General features: G+C 31.4%; 1 protein-coding gene across 1 annotated transcript in view; it reads right to left on the bottom strand.

Moving 5' to 3' along the window:
* Positions 1–216: 216 nt before the first annotated feature.
* LOC142328389 (progestin and adipoQ receptor family member 4) overlaps positions 217–22,200 on the bottom strand; it is a 72,888-nt gene continuing 50,904 nt past the window's right edge. Inside the window, exons 2-5 of the mRNA XM_075372098.1 lie at positions 18,127–18,345; positions 13,916–14,019; positions 3,588–3,725; positions 217–932 (exon numbers count right to left, since the gene is read on the bottom strand). Coding sequence (XP_075228213.1) covers positions 717–932; positions 3,588–3,725; positions 13,916–14,019; positions 18,127–18,345 — 677 coding nt within the window. The 3' untranslated portion in view covers positions 217–716. The remainder of the gene's footprint in view (positions 933–3,587; positions 3,726–13,915; positions 14,020–18,126; positions 18,346–22,200) is intronic.

Genomic DNA, 22,200 nt, shown 5'->3' on the forward strand with positions numbered 1-22,200 from the left:
TTTGTGTTTAGATAGAATGGTTTGAATGCAATTTTTTATTTAGAATTATAAACTTTTTAAATATCAACCAAACTAAATTAAATAATACTTGTCTAATCATTGAATCTTGATCTTAGTTTAGAAATTTAGTTTTTCTTGAGATGACAGTTATGACTTCTTTGGTCATTTTGTCCTATGAAAATGGAAATTTGTAGCTTATGAAAATGTCATGCCCAACCGGGATTCGAACCCAGGACCTTCAGACGAAAGGCTAAGATTCTACGACTCCTCCATGGAGATTGGCTGTTATACTTTAAAAAATTAGTTGGTAGTTTATAAAATTTATAATTTTAAATAATTTTCATCGCTCACTGTTATGGGTGAAATATAAATATTTTCTTATACCTTATTAGCCAGGATTTCAGTTTAAGAGTTTTGATTGCAATTTACATAATTTATGACTTGTTTTATTTATAGTAGTACTGAAATAAGGGAAATAATTTTATAAATGATTAAGTTAAGTACTAGTAAATATTCTTTTAGCAATATAATTAAAACTCTTTCTGGCGTTTGGGTAATGTATGAATCCATTTTCTTAAGACTTAAATAATGACTCCATTGTTATTACTATTTAAATAAATTTTTGATACAGGCCCTATAATTTTGCTACTGAATAGATTTATGCTATAAAATACAATATAAATCTATTCATTTATTTTATCACAGTTTTATGGAAGTTAGTTTACTTCAGACAGTGCAAGTCCGGTTTTACACTGTGCTTGTGTCATCCATAGAAGATCTTTAACTGTTGATTGGTGCATTGGGTAGACAGCAAGAATCACTATAAAATGCATTATATTGTGTGAATTGAAAAAGAGGTCAAGGGATCCAGGACACCATTTTTCTGGTATTTTAAGTGCACCAATGCTCACTCCAAGAATTGATACTGCATCCTGTAACAAGTTCAGTACATGCTTGTACTAAGTACACTTTTGATTAAAGAAAGCAAATAGAATTTCTATAGATTTATTGTAAATATCACAGAAAATGGTACTGTGAAGTGACAGCATTTGAAAGATTCTATTACCAACTTTCAGTATGGTTAATTTCATATCTCTTTGCATAAATGAAAGAGATTTCTTATCTTAAACAAAGATTCCGTATTAAAAAATAGCATCTAGCTGATCTATTTGATAGAACTTTTACAGAAATTCATTGAGCTTGTATCTTCATAAGCTTGTTCTACATAATTTCAAAAAAAAATTTTAATTGCAGCTTTATTTGTGCATATGATCTCAATTGATCTTGTAAACTTATGAAGAGTGATTTGAAATGATGATTTTTGGTGTTGAAATTGGCAGGTATAAAACCTTACCTTTTTTAAACATTATTAAATTTCTGTTTATATCTAAATCATTCATAATAATATAAACCACATAAATAAAGCAAATTTTGCTTACATTTAATGTACTAGCCCGTGTGAGGTACTCTCATTCATCAGCAATATGTTTAAAAATATATGATTCACTTAGGTTGGCAAGAGTGATAACAGTAATTATGTAAAAGGATATGTAAAAATAGCCTTCACTTATTTGATTAATATGATCAGTTCTTAAAATAAGTTGATAATACACATAATGTTGATGATAGTTCATCATAATGTAAAGTATATTTTTTATTATATACAGCTGATAATAAAAGTACCCTAAAACGTGCTCCTACATTAAATAATGTAGATAGGTTAAACATAATTTATTATTTTTATGGTAGTTAGTGCTGTTGTTAATAATATAAAAATATATATATATCTTGGGGTTGTTGAAAAAACTGTTCTACAAGAGTATGCATACTTTTATTTGTACCAAATTCCAGGCACTCTACATTTTTTTAAATTTCTGAGAAGTAGCCAAAAGAATTATTAAGCCTTATTTGATTCTGTAAGATATTTCTTTCCTCTTTTTAGTCAGAACAATTTTTAGAATTGGCTGAGTGAGTGGTTGCTATTACAATTTGTATAATTAGGAGCTTCTTGAAATTTATTATCTTCATGACCAGTTTAATCACATTTTGAGCTTTTCTGGGGTTAAAACCTTGGGAGTTGTAGCATTATGTTTGGTACAGAAAGAACCAGATATTCCTACAATTTAAACTTTACTCATTCTGCAAAAAAGAGTTAAACAAATGTCAGCGTGAGAGCTAAGGTAGATTTTCACCATCTGCTCATTTATTGATTCATTTTACACTCTTTAAAAATTGGGGATTTTGCACTTGATAAATTTTTTTTCTGTTAACATTAAAAAGGAATTTGAGAAAATGTTACCCCAACTACTTCAACATAGGCTAATTTTTAATGTCGTGTATGTGTACTCTTACAACTTCTTTTTTTATCACACACACTCATACTTATGTACAGAGAGAGAGTGTGTAACTGAGAGAGTATGTCCAACTACCTGATGGAAGAATGCTCTTTATTCACTTGCACACCAGTTTAAGAGCAATTCATTATTATTAAGGCTAATAGTTGTACTAAAATGCTTCACCCAGTGCTTTATCATTTTTAATGAAAATTTTCAATTTGGGAAACAAACAACTGCTAAATTTTTATTATTTTTTTATATTGCCACATGATTTATTTAATACTGCTTCTGATGGCAATTTAAACAGAACAAAATTTTCATTTTTCAAAGGCAGGCAAAATGATTAATAGGAGCTCATCTTAGAAATACCCTTAACTATATTTTGATGAGATGTAGTCTTCTTACTGTCCTGCTTTTTTGTCCTTAAAACAATATTGTACTCACAAGGGACAGTAATCCAATGTAATGAGAGAAAGACTTCTCTTATAGTCAAAAAGAGTGGTATATTTGTATAGTTTATTATTATTCTTTGTAATCAGTCTTAGTATTTAAAATAAAACTAACCGAATAGTTAGTTAAAAATTGTTTCTATCTGATTTAATTACAATAGTTCTAATAACTACTGTATTAATAATGAATCATTTAATGTATTATTGTAACTGTTCATTAATAAATTTTTTTCACTTAACAAATCAATCGTTGATTCAACATTCATCAGCCATCATCGAATTCATTCAATCATTTCATATATTCTTTGAGTGCATTTAGTCATTTCATTAATTTCAACATCCTTATCAAAATATATGTGTAAATTTGTTGTATGAAATGCATAATGAGCTACTGAAAAAATAAAATTAATTGAAAAAATGAAACAGAAGAGGTGATTTATAGCATCCAAGAAGGGTCATCAAGCTTTTCCAATAGCTGCTTTACATTTGTTACTTTTTAACTCAAATTTCTTTAATTTTATTAAGCATGTAGAGTGTATAAAAGAATGTAGAAAATTGATTAATTCAAATTTGTTTAGTTTTTTTGGAAATTAGAGATTACTCATTTTTTTAAATAATAGTGTATGTTTACAAGTTAATTCATATTAACTTATATTCATATGAAATTTGTGAATTTAAGCAGTTTTGATGACTACAAATTTTTTCTTAACTGCTTTTCATAAATGTAATTGCTTATAAACACACACATACACACATAGAGATTGAAAGTATCATTAATAGAGTAGTACTAAATACCACTGACCTGAAGCAAAAGGTGGTTGAGAGAATCTGGATCACCACCACCATACTTAGAGCATCTCAGCAAACAGAGAAGAATTCTTACTATAACAACTAGAGTAAAACTCATCCTACGACTCCAAGGAGAAGCAGCAGTCATTACCTGAAAGATAGGTGATGTTATCATGTGACTTTCCCAGTATTACAAAAAGTTCTTTAATGATGTTGGTCAATAATGATATTTATGATTTTACAACAAAAAAAAAAAACTGCATACATAATACACAAATACAGTACATAAGATATTATACAAAGAATATGTTCTCAAATGATGGTCCATTAATGTATTAGATTTTTTGTGCTTATTTTATTTATTTAGTGTCTTCACATAATTGCTTTAACATTATTTCATATAATTACTATTTTTATTTATTAATGTAAACCTTAACATCTTGTGGGTTTTTTCTTATAATTAATTATGTAAGCTTTAATAAAGTTTAACAATGGTCTTTCTTAATCCATTCTAATAAATGGTTTGGTTGTTACTTTTTCATATCCACAGAGCAGCAAATTTAGCATTTCTGACATGAATGATGGATGTTATGAATATAACATTCATTCATTTATTTGTTGTATTCATGGTGGTTTGTTTGTTTCTTTTCAATCCTTCTTTCCTTTACCTTATTACCACTTCTTTTTTACTGTATTAGTCTACCACTAGTATATGAAACTCCCTCTGGAAAAGAAGTGAATTGCATCCTCGAGAAACTAGGGCCCCGTCACGCACATTCCTAGAAGACCAAAAAGCACTAGTACCGTAAGGTCTTCAGTGGACAGACTGAAGGGGAATCATGTCAAGAGAAAGACGCAAATACTTTGCCAGTCTCCCAAGGATAACCTAAGTAATATTTTCAAATCAATCTGTAAAAGATCGGAATACAAATAAATGTAAGTTAATACCTATCCAGTAATAAACAGGCCCAGAAGCAACGGACCGCGATATATAGGGGGATATGTTCTGTTCCATTCTTTATTTTACAAATTACCTAGAGTTTTTAATTTAAAAAAGTTATTTTTCTATTTCTTTGTTTGTATGTTATGACAGATTTTATAATTTTTTTTTTTTAATTTTATGATCTTATTTTGTTATTTCATATGAGTGAATTATTGATTGAGTCATTTATCCATTTGTGTTTGCTAGTTAAATTAAAATGTTAAGATTCCCTTCTTTTGTAGTCTTCTGGTACATGAGTTTGATGGATAGTCTAAAAATGATAGCTCTGAAAGTTGAGCATTTATATGAGGGCAGTTAGTTTGAGGGTTTTTTGAATGAGTAGTTGTTATTGATCAGTGTGTAGTTTTCTTATGTAGACTCTTAATGCACATTAGAATTGGTGTTACTAATGTTGATTATTAATATCATTGAAAATGGGTCTTGTATAATCATTAAAATGTTCATTAAAGTTTAAGATTTGGTTCAGTTTGTTATAAAAAATTAATCATGGTATATATTTTTCCTTTGTTTTTTACACTTTCTTTTATTTGCTTTTAAGATGTTTTGTAGATTTTCCTTTAAGGCTGGGTGAATCACTTTTCAGACTGAAGATACATATTAATAGATGACGTGATAGGTAATCATGTTTTATATTAAAAGTTTTGGCTGAAAACCTATTTCCAGTCCACAGGGGCATTCTACAGACGAATCAGGCTGATTTTTTTTTTTTTTATTCTGCTTAGTATGACCTACTGATGTGTCATCAAGCACCACTGGACTCCAAACTTGTCTCCTCTGAGAATTCCTCAAAAAATTCCCATTTATTACTTAACTGAGGAACTTACCGAGATTATTTCCAAACTGGAATAATTTCAGGAAAAACCGTTTGAAGGTCTTTCACTGTTTGATGACATATCTGTGGGCCATTCCGAGCAGAATAAGAAAAAATCAGTCCGATCTGTCCAGTAGAATGTCTGGATGGACTGGAAATAGGTTCTAAGCAAGCATTTTACCTGTGGTAGGAAAGGAAAGAGAAAAACAAGGGGTTGGGGTGAGATGTGTTGTAAATGGAATAGGTTTTTACCTGATTTTTTAGAATATATAATTTAATTTGTAATAATAATGCTGCAAAACAGGAAGGGGCTACCAGTTTATTTTAATTTTATTATGAGGGGGTAACAGTCCTTAGTGAAATAAATATCTAAAATGACTAATTAAAATTAGAGAATTCAAGCGGTGTAAGGAAAAATGTATTTTTTGGGATTAAGGAGTATAGATTACAGCTGCTTTGTGTCTACGCAACTAATCTACAAAACACTTTGAGTGCCACCTATACAGGAAGTAAAACGATTTTTTTAATGGCCAATTTTTTTTCTCATATAATTTCATTCAGTATCACAAAAAAAATGTATTAGTAAAAACTGTCACTCATTTGAGTAAAAAATACGTTTTTAGCGATTGTTTTTTTGTGTGGTGACGCATTGGCTTCACGTGGCCAGTAACAGTTAAAACCTTTTCCCATCACAATGATCTGCGGTTGATTAGCGCTCCGGGAAAATATGTTGGTATCTGATTAACTCCCTTCATAGTCTTATGCTACCCTCTTGTGAAAAAAATTTCAAAAAATTGCAGTATATAAAGAGATTTAACAGATTCTGACAAAAAAACCAAATCAAGAGTTATTGCTCACCTCTGAGACGTGGAGTGAAGTGGTACAGAAAACTTGCTGTAGAATTGCTTCTTGGAACCAGTGTAGTAAATGCGCTATACTTATACAATCAGCTTACAAATGGAAACATGCAAATCATCGCATTCAAAGAAGAATTAGTCAAAGAACTTACAGGAATCAACATTAGTGCCATTCCTCCTCCTCCGAGACCAGCAGACCAACCTCACCGCCTTGTCGATGTTGGCAGACAAGGAAGAAGGCGATGTCATGTTATGAAAAAAAGTCAAAGGCCGAAGGCAGGAAGATTGCCATGCGAAAAACTACTCAAACCAAATATAAATGTGTGGTGTGTGAAAAACACTTTTGTTTGGACTGTTTTTTTGGTGTACATAAATATTTTGTCTGAAAAGTTAATTTTTTTTTATTTTCAAGTTGAAATTTTATCTATATTTTATTTTCTGCAGTTCCTGTTGTATGGTTTTTGTCAATAAAAATAACATCATATTGTAATACTGATATTTATCATAGAGTAATAGCCATGTGACACCAGTGTGGACTCGCTATCAACAAGCCAATAACAGTTTCATGACATACTGGCCATGCTCTTTCACTTGCCATGTGTTTTAATAGGAACTATGAAACCAAAGCGAAGTTACACGGCCATATAACTAAACCTAACATGTGGCGACACATTCGACTCATGCAGCCATTAGATCTGTAACTCTGTAAATCCACGTTGGACTCATGTGGCACTCAAAGTGTTAAGGATAATAAACATTAAACAGCTACACTCAACAATTTACATAAGTAACATACCAACCCCCATAGGGAAAGACACCCACCTTGTGACGATTCCGGTCGCCCCCACCATTACATAAGTAACAATAAATTTTTTTCCCTGCCTCCCGGAACCAGACCCCCAATTAAGCATGAATACGGCTCCGGGAGTTGCCTTTGCCTCTAGTCGCCAGGCTCGGCTATACTCTTCCCGGCCTACATTACCCTGCAATCGAGACTCGGTCCTATGTGCTTCGCCTCTATCGGGGACACCAGTGGAGGGACGGCCCCGCCGGAACTCAGTCTTTCAGCTCAGGGGCTGGAGAGTCCTCGCACTGTAGCAGCTGTACACCACCAAGCCAGCGATGTCAGCCCATACAAAGTCTCTCTCTGATCCACTGGCGCACTAGTCGATGGGAGCCCAATAGCCACCCCGAAAGTGTGATCTATCATCCAGCAAGGTCCCCCCACCATCGCCTTGTTCGACTCAGATACTAGGATCACATCTACCGCCTCTCGATGAGCCACCTTCCAGCACAGGTCCATGGCCTGTCTACACCTGTTTGCATTGAATTGGAGGAACCTCGATTTCGTTGTCGGACATTCTCTGGCTCGGTGGCTCTCCATACCACATAGCGCACAACATGTCGTTTCCGTGCATCGCTCATGCCAGTGATCCGGTTTTCCACAGGTGAAGCATAAATCAGTTCTATCCGGGCCCGAGTAACGCGACACGACACATGCCCCACACCGCAGTACCGAAAACAACTGTCTTCCACCTCCCTGATGTACACACGACAGTGGACCCAGCCGATCTTGATGCGTTCATCCGTCAGCTTCTTAGCCGCATGCTGGCAAGTAATGACTGGCGTTTTTTGTGTGTCCGTATGCCTACCTCACTGAAGTTATCTTCAACTCCTCTGAGTCTCCAATTACTTGCTTCACCGCATACCGTATCTCTTGTTCAGAGGGGTCGTGTTCTATGTCCTGAATATGGACGACCGACCTTCTACCACCACTCGATTTGTAAGCAACATGAAGATCAGTCGTCTTACTGGACAGAGTCTCTTTCAACTCCTCTGCCTTCTGCACCCCTTTAATCCGGATGCAGAGCTCTTCCATAGTTGGCTTCCGGATTGAGAGAATCTTCATTGTTTTCAGCAATTCAGCTTATGTCTTACCGGCCGCCATTACTACGATCGTGCGGCTCTCAGTCACTATCGGGGTCGATCCCCGGGACTTAACCTCTGAAGCAGCAACACTCTGTTCGGGAGGAAGAAGAACGCTGACCGAGTCCCCCTGCTCACCCGAAAACATACAAGACCAGCCGTTCAATGCAGTGTCTAACTTTGCCTCCCGGCAGTAAAAACACAGGAGCCGACGACTCCCTTTGAATATAACGCAGAATAATCCTTAGCGAGGTCTGCTCCTCATCAGCCGAATCAAAGTAGGCGAAACGCCCGCCTCGTTGGTGACTCATCTTCTCGCCATAGAATCTTCGAGGTATCCTCGACAACATCAACGGGCCGGATCCCTTTCTGTAACAGCGACAGATTCTTGGAGGACCCTATACCCGACAAGTAAGTAAAACGGCATATGTCAGCGGAAACAGTTGACAGATCCGTTATGCGGTGTACTTTGTTCATAACCTCGGTTGGCCAGTTCACTGTCGCCGCCTCAACCTTTTCATCCTCTGTCAACGTCTGGGTCAATATCACTTTTAAGTCACGACCTCTTCTCCAAGTCTGCGTGGACACCTCTGCCGGCTCCAACGACTTGGTTGTACAAGTAGTGCTGGGCGGTACGACTCACGCCACCCATTCTGCTAACTTAATCAAGATATCGGCACTCTGATTAATCTCTCGTTTGATGTTTCGACTGCTCGCCACCAACGACCGTAACGTCGAAATCTGTGAAACCATAAGCTGGACAACCGACCCAAAGTCCAAATCAGTCGCTCATCCAGTACCGTCATCTCGGTGCACGGTGCCGTTTTCATCATTGACATCTGGTGAATTCCCGTTCAAACCCTCTCTTAAAATCCAGGATGCACGCCACTCGCGCAGGACGTCTTCGTAGACTACTCCTTTTGTGCTGATAAAGGCTCGGCCTCTTAAGTTTGGGCCTAGGTGCCGATACGATACCCCCCTCCTACATATCCACTTCGCAACCCAGTTGCATGCTCTGCTCTCATCCTCGGAAGAACTGAATGACCTCGGGGAAGCAACTGCAGTTACTTTCAAATATCTTGCTCCTTGCAGACTTACGTCCACTCACTAGCGGCGATGGATCAACGACTCGACCGGATTCCACATCAATGGCCATAGTGAGGTACGAACTACAGGTCTTTGACTTGGGTAAACCAATACCTTGCACAGGCTGCCCAGATTCATCGACGCTGAGTGGAAAATCATGGGACGATTCATCTCCCACCGGCCCCTCGCCACTCACAAGGACCAAATGACAACCCCTGTCAGATTCAGTGTCCTCAAGATCAGACATCATAGCAGTCCATGTACAAAAATTTCAAAGTCGAAAAGTAAACAAAAACAATTTTCACAGTCCAGAAAGGTTACAAAAAAAGAAAAGCCGAACCCAATCCAGGTAAATGTCAACGGACCCGAAAATGTCAAAAAAATCTACTGTATTATGCTATATAACGAAAAATTGTCCATAGCCTACTGTTGGTATGGTCAATAGGCCCTAGCAACGGAGAACTCAGATTTAAAAGATACTTTAAACTAAAAGACTTACTATTCACAAGAATAGTAAGTTTTTTCTTTCTAAGAATATAAGGAGTTACCCAAACATAATTAATTTTACTTCAGATATAGTAAAATTTCTTCTATTTTTTATGGTATGGCTTTTTCAGGAATTATATAATATTTGCATGTTGTAATACAAAGTCACTGGATCATCTTCTTCAGGTTTAACCAGCATTTTTTCTCATAAAAATCAATTACTTTATCACCTCATTTACTTGGATGAAATCATGAGCTGTTTTTTTATCACTCTTCTTATTCAAGTCTATATCGCTTATATCGTTCTGCAGAGCTGTTTATAAAATGGATACATATATAGTTTCTTTATTATGAGTATAGTATTGTTGAGTATGTCTTTAGAAACTTAAGGAAACATGCTTCAACAGCCTTTTTGATAAATCTTTTTTTTAACACAATATTTCATTGACTATTTTTATTACTTTGCTTAACAATAAGCAAAGTAGTTAATTTTAATTAAAGTTTTATGTTTAAGTGCTGATACTCATATTCAGTGTAGGTCATATGCTTCTCTTCTGCGATTTATGTAGGTACTGTTCATATTAAAAAAGTTTAATTTCATAAATTTATAACTTAAATTTGTAATTCAGTGGAACAATATACATCTAATACCAAATAATTAAATTACATTCATGCAAGAATAAATTTATATGTGTAAAATCAGATAAATTTAATGTATTCTAATGAGGTATGAGTTTATTTTGAGTTAATCATGTTGACATTTATCTAGATTAATATAAGAGAATTGAATATTTTATCAGTTAAAATAGTAAAATATTAATTAAATTATTTTACTAGCCTCTGTGATAATAAATTTCCCTCTGAAAATAATGAAATTATAATAATTTATAACTGATATTTATTTTTATGCAAAACTTTTTATTACAAGTTTAAAAAATGCAGCACAATTTTCTATCCATAAAAAAGATTTAGAATTTAAAAACCTAACAAATAAAATTTAAGTTAATAAGTTAGGTCTATAGTTTTATTAATTTCCAATTCATACTAGAGACAGTGTAAAACAAAAGCATTGTACAAGTTAATATAAAAACAAGAAAATCTCTATGCACTCTTTTGGTGATGATTAAGGAAATTTAAAAACATAAATATGTATAATTTTATAAATAATATAAATTTTATAAATAGATCTATTAATACTTAATACATATACAAAGTGATTTTTTAGTACTGTTACCCAATTTTAAATGTAATTTAAGAAAGGGAAATTTAGGTGGAATAAAAAAATGTATTTGTTACTTACAAAAGAGATTTAATAAAAAGCTATTACTTACATAATTATTAAAGAATATGCTCAAAATGCCCACCCCGCGGTTGTACACGCACGGACTCTTTTCAGCATATTAACAGAAACGTTTTTATGAGTTGCATGGGATATTCGTGATTAAGCCCGTAATATTGACTTTAAGTTCATCAATAGTGTGAGGATTGTTTTTGAAGGCCTCCAACTTAATATAGCCCCACAAAAAGTAGTCAGGAGATGTGAGGTCTGGGGACCTTGGAGGCCATAAGCCCTTGCTTATTATTCGATCATCAAAGAACTCTTGCAGAAAATCCATGGTTTCTAGAGACGTGTGGCATGTACCACCGTCTTGCCGAAACCAGCAATACCGTTCTTGAGGTTCCAGGAGGAACACAAATCCCATAGCATTGTCTGTTCGAAGAATATGGGTCCGACTATACGATGACAAGATATCGCACACCATACACCAATTTTTTCAGGACGCAAAGATTTGTCTTGTAAAGAGTTAGGATTTTCAACCGCCCAAATTCGACAGTTTTGACTGTCGAATATCAACCATCGAGATGGATCCAAGCTTCATCACTAAAGAACACTGTGTTTAAAAATTCGATTCCGTTATCATTTACGAAAGACCTAAACCAACGGCAATATTGCAATCGCTTGTTTAAATCTGGAGGCTGAAGCTCTTGGACTAATCGTACGCGATACGGATACAATTTCAATTATTTAGCAGCTTTCTGAACACTCGAATATGACAAACCAACTTGCGTGGAAAGTTTTTGTAAACTTTTCCGTGGAGAATTGAGCAATCTTGTTTTAACGTTCTCTAAAACGTCATCTGTCAAGCGAGTTGGTAGACCACTACGTTTTCTGTCGCAAACACTACCTGTCTCTCGAAATCAGTTTGCTAGCCTAGAAATTGACATTTTTTCTGATGGAGGAACACCAACAAATTTAATTTGAAATGATTGTTTTACACTCGCGTACGATTTCGTAGCAAAATATTGTTCAAGAATAAAAACTCGTTATTCTATGGTAAAAGACATTCTGTTTGTAACACGACCGGAAACGGCACAAAAGTGCCGAAGAATCAACTCACACTGCCGTATCTATACCGGTTGAGTAGCGCTACCAAATTCGCGTCACAAAACAAACTTTCCCTTTCTTAGAAAAAAATTAACAGACATTAACAATTGGGTAACAAGACTAAAACATCACTCTGTATATAATAAATCAATTTAACATTAATAAAAATAACAAATTTAACAAATCTGTTTTTATATTAAATTTATTAAGATTATGTCATGATGCTTTCAGTCACTTTTGAAGCCATCTTCACTAACTGATGCTGTTCTGAAATTGATTTCCCCCTCTGAAATCAACTGATAAAATCGATCAGATTTATTTTGAATTTTGAAGACACGTATTTAGGAATTTCCAAAAAGCGTATTATTTGTGAATTGTGCCAGTTCTTCTAATATCTGTTTTTAACAATGGTGAATTGCATTAACATACGATTATTTTTTTGTGTATATGTAGAATATCAAATTGGTTGTAAATGTGGGTTGATTTGTGACTTGCACACAGAAAGTGGTTTGTAAATGTTAATTCAGTGTTGCTATGAAGAAATTTTATGTGCTCATTATTTATGATTTAAGCAGTATACAGTTTGTTCATTAAAAAACATAGTGAAGTTTTGGAGCAGTTTAGGTAATCTCAAGAAATAATTGACCTAACTAAAATAATGATCATACCATCCAGCAACAAATACATCATATTAATCAGCATAAACAAAGATTCAAATAAAATAAATGACGAATTTAAAAAAAAGGTGAATACAATGTAGCCTTCTGAATAAAAAACTCACAATTATGTACTATAATGGATAGATGAGAATACTGTAATAGATAGAAACAATAAACAAAAAATATTTTGCAGCAATGTAAAGTCAACAGTCACCAACCATCTCATAGAAGAAAATCACAAACCTACTCACATTAACAACCTTTGTTGTACTCCCATAAGAAAAACAATTTTATACACTTATAACATTATGCTGTACAAATACAAAAACACTCATCGGAATATACTAAATAAATAGGTACAGTTCAAATCCAACTTTGACCGCTTTTGAATTATTGCCTAAGCTGAAGCTGAAGTTCCATAGCTGTGAATGGATACATATTTATTCCATAATAATATTTCTTTGCTTCAGAAACTATATTAAAAGAATTTCTGTGCACATCTGGATTTGCTCTGTAGTATATTTTTGCCCGCTTTGCTGTGTGAGCCTTTGGATGAAATTCAGTTGTATATTTCTTTGTGACTCAAAACAGTTGTCAGCAACATTAGATGATATCAGATTGGGAAACAGCAGTAGTAGTCACTGAAAGTAGTAGCAAAAGTGACTTAAGTGTTGTGATGTGAATTTAATATGTTATATTAAAATAAATTAGGTTTAGTTTGTCATTAAAACGTGTTAGTTTTGCGTGATTTTCATGGCTCTTCATCACAGACAGTTACATCATTCTATATTTCAAAAATAAAATTAAGACTGATAAAAAAGTAAAATGTTTTTGATACCATCCATTTGATTGTATTTTTACTTTTTACGTATGGTATTCATGCAAGTATAAAATCAATGAATATGAAGTGAAGAGTGACTTAACATATGATCACACAAGCTTATTTATTCTAAATGAACATATTTTATATAAAAATTAGATATATTTCTTTATTTTAACAATATCCTTTTTTAAAGGTAATTGAAATTCAGTTTATTTAAATTCTTATTTTTGTGTTTCAAGTAATTAATATTTCCAGTATTTAGAAAACGTATTCCTTTCATCAAAATATAGAAGGTAGGGCTAACCTTACAGAGGCCGATAATGGAGAAACTGCAGTAGATGAAGATGACAAGCCATTGTAAGGAATAAGGCAAACAGAACACAGAGGCAAACACCATGGGCAATGCACCTGGACACATCAATCATAACATAGCATTAACAACAAACAATAACATTTCCCATAATCATGCTTCATCTATAGTTATTCTGAGGAATTAAGTATAGTAGTTATTTTATAAAAAAAAAGTATTAGCTGATAAATGAATTTTTAATATTTTCACAACTCCATTACTTAGGTTGAAGTTTAATAAATAAATACTTGTGCATTACCTAACTGATTATATTAATTACACTGAATAGCTGAGTTGTACAAGTTAACATAACAATTTTTATCAAGATTTCAGTAAGCAAATGCTTTACAGTAAAAGCAATTCAGCACAGTGAAAATACAGGGATGGCTTATCGTTAATACAACTCTGCTTTGTTTCTATTATTTAGTGGTGATAAGTTGGTATGCCAGTGAAATGTAGTGTTATATAAGTTAGCTGAATATATTAAATAATGGTACTCATTACCTAAATAATGATAAGTCATGTTTAAAGTAAAAAAAAGAAAAGAAATCATAACTGTAAAGTATAACTGTGTTAATTATCTTTGCTGACAAGCATAAAAACAAAAAACAACTAAGCTTTTATACACACCAAGAATCACAAATATGTTTTTCAATAATTATTGTTAGTTAAAAAGAAGTAAAATTACAATAAATAAATTAATAGCACATGTATACATTTCAAGAACATATAATACCAAGGACATACTTTTGTAGAGCATTACATTGCACATAAAAAAAACTATTTCTATACCTGATGCGTGCGCACGCACGCACGCACGCACGCACACACACACACACACACACACACACACACACACACACACACACACACACACACACACACACACACACACACACACACACACAAACACACACACATACATGTGCTAATTTTTGCATCTTTATGAGAAATATTTTTAAATATACTATAAAATACAATAACTTAGTCTTGTTTTTTTCAACAGACCAGCATGCCGACTAGCAAAGGAGAGTTTTAATAATTACAACTAGGACCCAAGTAACAGACTGATGGTTCTAAAATACTAGGAATATCTCAGGGAATAGTAGTAATATTGTAAATTTTAATTTTTTTGTGTGGATAAGAATTTATGTAATATTGGAAATAAAAGGTAATTTAGAAAGTGAGCTGTTTTAAATTTATTTATTTTTTAAATTTTAAACCATATTTTATCATGCCAGTCTACAAGTAAGTATATAATGTCAATGATTAAGTAAGTAAAAAGTTACATTTAATAAACTGGTTCAACTGAATCAATAAAGTTAATGATGCTGATTGGGATCCTTGCATAATGATTTGTATTAGTAACTAATGGCTGTAGCAGCTGATGCTGTTAAAAAATATATTTATGATTGCTCAAAAAAAGTTTCTTAAACAAAAGAGCAGAAAGTAAATTATAGAAATTTATTTTAAAATCTATATCACTTTTTTACATTAAGGATAACATAAAAATTTTGTTATTCATATTTTTAAATTATTATTTTAATAATTTTATACCAGTTAATTTTGATGTAATGGCAAAAATGATTTCTGTCGTTAGCAGTTATTTCATAAAAAATTATATTTTATTAAATTATTTAAAACTATTAATTTATTACAAAATCAAATACAAATGTTCTGATTATGGTAATCAGTTTAGTCGATGGGAATTGTGTGACTAAATTTTTATATTATATCAAGAAGCTGATGTTTGCTTTTCAGTTTATTATAAATATGAGAAAAATATTAAAAATTTGTATCTATGCTTTTGTTAATAAGTACTTGTAAACTTATAGATTTTGTGTATTATTTTAATAATAATAATTAACTTAAAAAGGAAACTAAAACATCTAAGATACATTCTTATGCAAACTTACATTATTTAAATTTTACTTCATAAAATTAACTGGTACAAAGTGCTAAACTTAACTAGTAAAAAGTGACATTTTCACTTGACTATATAAAGAAACCACTTTCAGACGATCCAGAACCTAATCCACACCCTACTTGCCCAACACTTATGGGCTTTAGAGACAGTGATCTATGAAACCTCTATATCTCATTAAATTTTTGCAGTTTTTAGTGTGACCTTTATAAAAATTGAAATTGGAGCAATTTTAATTATTTTATGAGTTACTAGATTTGTTTCACATTAGTCTATTCTATGGTTTATTTTATGTTTGCTGCTACTGTTTATCATTAAGTGCAAAACACATTGCAGTGCATAATCTATACTTTAGTCCTAACGCGTAACAACCTTATAAACTTTTAGATCTTATAAATCTCTAGTCTTAACAATCTTATACTTTAGTTTTTAGTTAGTTTAGGTATTTAATAGTTGTCTTGAAGACATCTACCGCATTGATTTTTTTCAGTTAAAAAAGTATTACATTTTCTTATTAGTGCATTTTTTCTAGCTGGATATCAGTGAAAAATTCTTTATATGTTGATTATTAGAATGAGAGAAGCAGATGATGTCGTAACTCTGAAATATTGCTGTGGAACCAGTTTTTTAAAGAATTTCTAACATTCTTGCATATAAATTTTTTTCTATCTACTCTTCTCTGATGAAAAAAAGAATCAAATTTTTGTTCAAATATTTATTTATAAAAGTTGGTCTGTAAGATAAGTAATTAATTATATCCATAAACAGATTATCTTTAGAATTTTAGGAATTAATTAGTAATTTGGTTGAAAAGAGGCGATTATAATAGAATAACTTAGATAAAGTTACCCGAGTTAGGTGATTCAACTAGAGAAAATTTAACTGCAGTTTTGGAAGGATTACTTTGGATAACATAAATTTTATACTGAAACCAGTGAATCATAAATGTCCTAAATGTAGACTGCATCAATAAGTCATAGATTGTCATTATTTCATGTTATTTTGTTTTGATATCTATCATTTTGCTTTATATTTTGTACTAGAATTTGGGTGGAAGTTCTAATGGTAATACTATTCTATATTATTTCAGCTGTAATATGATTTTGTTCATCAATAAGAAAAAAGAAATTTGCTTTTCAATATTCATGATACTTCATTAATTCATCTACGATTTGATGGCATTACATACTTTTTAAGATAGCAATCAGGCAATTGATATTTAAGAAAAATAAAAATTAATTGACACTGGAAGGAAGACTCTCAAAGTGCAGTACGATTACTAGTGAAGCTTATGTATAGTGGCAAAGAAATGTATTCTGTTGACTAAAAGTTGTTGCAGTTACTTCACTGTTCAGACTTACTATCATTTCGAATACTAGTAAGTTGCTAACTGTTGTCAGCCATTGATTCATCATGATGTTTTAGTTTTAGAATTTAGGAATCCGAATTTAACCTGACAGGTGCCTCAGCTGTTAATTTAGATTTTTTCCTTATCAGCACAGTTCTGTTGATTCTCCAGGACAGTCTCACTGGCAAAATTAACACCTCATGAATCCCATTAAAAAAGCTATACCCTGTTGGATAGTAGAAGATCCCAAAATGGCTCAACAATTGATATGGTTATTATAACTCTTATGTTAAAGAAATGTAAAAATGATGTTAAAGAAGAAGGAAAGTGTAAAAGATGGAGATAATCAATCAATATAAGAAACTATCTCTGTTCATGGTATTCTAACATCTTGCTTTTAAACATGTACAACTGCATGTTTAAAGCTTTAGTGTTAATTACACAAAGGATGTACTAAAATGCTATATCACATCAAACAAACACATTTGATTATTATTGAACTTTATTAATGAAATTCAATAATTTTATTTAACAAATAATTTTCATTGAAATTATATTATATAAAAGATTACTTTTTTTGTGCTTTGTGCATGAATATTATAAATTATACAAAAAAAGTAAATTAAACAGACCTTTATTATGAAATATTAAATTCTCATAAAAATGCACATAATAAATATAATGTGAAATCAATTTGTTTAATATATTTTACTGAATTATTTAAATATAAAACATGATCGCATGACACATTCTATCAGAAAACCCATTCAGCATAAAGAATTCCATTTAAAGCAAAACACAAAAAGCAAAATGCATAAAAATATTCATATAGATAATTAACAAACATTCGTATAGATAATTAGTATTATCTGTGTTTAATTTTTTATGACGTACCAAAGCTCTGACTGATCCATATGCCCAACATGTCGATCTGCAGCAACCGATTGTATACTTCAGCACCAAACTCAAGATTCATAAAGAGATGATAAATAAAACTACCTACCCATGGTGCCACACTGCCTGCAATGTGACACCAGGCGAGGAATTTTGATGGCAATTCATCCCATGGCATTAATCTTGGAATAACTAACAGAATTATTATTATTGGCAGGCCTGAAAAATAAAAAATTACAATCATTAGATTTTTTGAAAAATTTAAATCGTTCTCATTTTATGCGATGATAGTGATAAGACATATTACAATGGAATTTTCCAAAATTAACTGAAAACTTCTTACTCCTCTTAACTATTAATAGAAAATATAATAATCTCATATTTTACAGAAGCAATGGAAATGATACCTAGATATTTATAGCATAATGGATTAGATAATTTACTTAAGATCTTTATCGTTAAAAAAAGTATGATCTGTTTGAAACAGAACAAAAATGAATAAATTTCCAGGAGTAACAGAATTACTGTTTCTATCATTATGAATAGATTCATAAGTGAGGTTTAATTTCTAAGATTTTAAAGTAATGAGATAATGTCTTGGTCAAATTCTTTAACTCACAGCAGTTTAGACAATTTCTTTGGTCAGTTAAAGTTGTGGTTTTGACAGATGATTATTACCTTTATTTGGGTGAAATATGGACTAGTCCTGAGCTGTGATTAATTACTTAATACAACAGATTTTTTTGCCTATTGAGCTAGAAATTCAGTATTGGTTTAATATTTAATTTGAATAAATGTATCAAAAAGCTAGATCTATAGTCTCTTTATAGGTAAAAACAGTAGAATAATAAAGGAATCTATGGAAAGCATAGTTGTACTGGCTGCCTAACTACATTGTGCATACATATTTACTAACAGCTCACTAATACGCAAAATAAAAAGATAGTAGACTGATCTTAAAAGTTAATTTTTAATTTAAATAGTATATCTATGGAATGAGATGGTAAAAATATAATTCACTGTAGAGTGTGGTGTTCAAATAGTGTAAATGGAAAAGAAGCCCTACTGAAAAGAAGGCTACTGCGTTCAGTAGAGGCAAACAGAAAGAAATTAAAAGAGGAGAAGAAAATCAATCAAAGAAAGAGCTTAATTGTTTTTGCACAGTACTTATGAAGAATAATAGGCTGTTACACTTCTATACATCTGTTTATTTTATGAATTTTTATTTTTACAGATAAAAACACTATTTGCCAAGTTTTCTTTGTGTTATATTTCTTAGTGAATACAGATTATTTAACAAATTTTATCAAAATTATATTGTCAATTATCATCAGCTAAACGTTTTTTTTTTTTTTAAATTACTGCTCCAGTAAGTTATGGGAATTACTAGTTTGAAACTAACTGTAACTGGAACTGGTTCTTACTAATAATTATTACAAATAACTTTACAATAATTGAATTACTACAGTGTATCAATTTAAATTTTAAAAAAATTAATAGAAATTTTGTTTAAAAAAAAATGGATAAATCTTATGTTCTTAAATAACTCTATAAAGAGATTTATATTTAAATCATTCTTTTATCTGATACTTCAATATTTATCATTAGTTAAATGATTATTTATTTTAAAAGAAAAGTTAGGAAATTAAAAAGGTTTTTACATATATAAATGGGAAATACTAATAGCACTTACTATGAATAAACAATATTTAGTCACACTATTTCCAATTTGACATATATTTTGGTAATAAATTCTTTTCTTCAGTTAGTCTGTTGAATATTGAACTGTTATTTAAGCATTAAAATGAACGATATTAAACATGGAAGGGAACATGTGTAATAATCTTTTACAGGACTTTAACATCTGGTGGCATATTGAAATAATCAACTCAACCTGTCATTGTAAGTGGCAGTGTTGTATTAAATATTACCCTGGCGGTTTCATAGGTCAATATATAATGTCATTATTACCATACTCAACACACATATCAATAACTTAAATTCCTGAAAAATTATTTTCTATTTTTTTCAAAATATAAGAAATAAACAATAAGGTAGCAGACTTATGTACAATATAAATCACATTTCTGTAATTCATCTATTATTGCAATGAATAAATCATGAGAAGTATAGGATAAAACAAATTAGCCCAAACAATATTAACTACACAGAGATTTTAAACTATATTAAATAAATTACATAGGTAAAGACTATAACTAAAATAAAACTCATAATTTTTTTTTATGTTCTCTATTTTTCATAACTTATTGATTTTGTACATATAGATGATAATTCTCTAATGACACACATTTCAATAAATGGATTCTGATGTTACAAACTTAGAATAATGAATAATCCATGTACTATTAATGGTATCAACACGACCAGTCTCCAACATTATTTTGAGGGCATTATCAATTAAAAATTATTGCACTTGTATCGAAAAAATATACTTTTAAATTTTGAATCTAAAATTGTTGTTGATGCAACACTCTGTGAGAAATATAATTTATTAAATTAATTTTATTACTTAAGTTCTTTAAAACAACCGGTTAATAATTCTTGTATGCATTTTTATTTTTTGTCAAGTGGTTCTTCAGATAATTACTATTCAATAATAGTGGAATTAGTCTATAACCAATATAAAGAAAAATTTACAGCTCATTTCTCATCTTTGTTTAATTATTCAGCATAAGTATGTTATCCATTACACCGGGTGGACATTGTAACTTTTATAAACAAACAATGTCCATTAAAAAACTAATCCATAAAGACTGCTTTTGCAGATAAACTCCAATCTATGATTTGTTGTTTAAGAAATAGGTTCATTAGAAAAATAATATATAATATATAATAATATAACAATCCTGTCAAGGTTGCTTTTGCTGCTAAACCTGTTGATGGTTTATCAGATAAATAATTAATAATCGCAAGTCAGAATTTATGTAATCTGGTATAAAATAATCGATAAATTTGTACAGATGATAGAAATGATAGAATCATTTCATTATAAGAAAGCTCCACTTGTATTCAAGCTTATGTAAAGAAAGTTTATTTCAGGGAACTAGAGTTAAATTAAAACATCAGGAATGTATCGTGTACTGGAATTTTAATGTTTGTAGTTAACAAACAATGAAATATTGTTTTGTTCTTTAATGGTATCCAATGTGTATATGTATCTAGGAGAATAGAATTTTTTTATGATTTACCTTTATAAAAAATGTAATAAGCTCATTGCAGAAAATAGAGATGTAGGTATGCAAAATGTTTTATCACAGTAAAAAATGAAACCTTTAATAATTTTATAACTGTTCGTTACTCAGATGAAAAAATTCTGGATGACTATAGCAAAATAAAGCTTGACGACAATATCTTCAATTATAAAGTGAACTACTGAATACAACACTTATGTTTAAACTGTTGTATCTGTTCCAAAATAAGGTCTATGAAACTACTTAAAAGATCAATAGTTTTCAATTATTTTTGTCGAAACCGAAAAATAATTTTTAATTATCACTATCGTGAAAAACTAAAACTTATGATTTCAGATCTTGTTGTAAACAAATGATCCGTTTAATATTAAAATGATACTGCTGCGTAGTGTTCCATGTAATATCTCACTCTGGCTAATCGGCAAATATCGTAAATGCAGAAATCGAAACCGCCAAAAGTGTTTTTCTGTGTAAGCCGGAATGCCATATAAATCAGTACACGAGGAAGATACCAGCTTTTGAGAATAGAATATCTTACGTTTAAAACATATTTTCAGCCATAAATTGCCACTTTCAAAAGGTGTGAACTTTATCCTTTTCTTTATTGTTTTACTAAACTAAGTCACAAACAAAATGGATAAATGCTGTGTAGGATGTAATATAGGTTACCGATGTCTGTATATTGCTTCAACTGGTATTGATGTCGCTAGTGACAATAAATTATGATTCTTATATAAACCTAGAATAAGTTCTGTGAGCTGATACCAGCTTTCATTCTTTCCTTTATAAAAATTAACTGTTGTTTAAACCAAACCACGTAACTCGCAATCAGAAAACATTCTTAACATTTCCCGCTCTCCCT

Source organism: Lycorma delicatula, chromosome 1 (assembly GCF_047948215.1).
Source record: "Lycorma delicatula isolate Av1 chromosome 1, ASM4794821v1, whole genome shotgun sequence".
Taxonomy (NCBI): domain Eukaryota; kingdom Metazoa; phylum Arthropoda; class Insecta; order Hemiptera; family Fulgoridae; genus Lycorma; species Lycorma delicatula.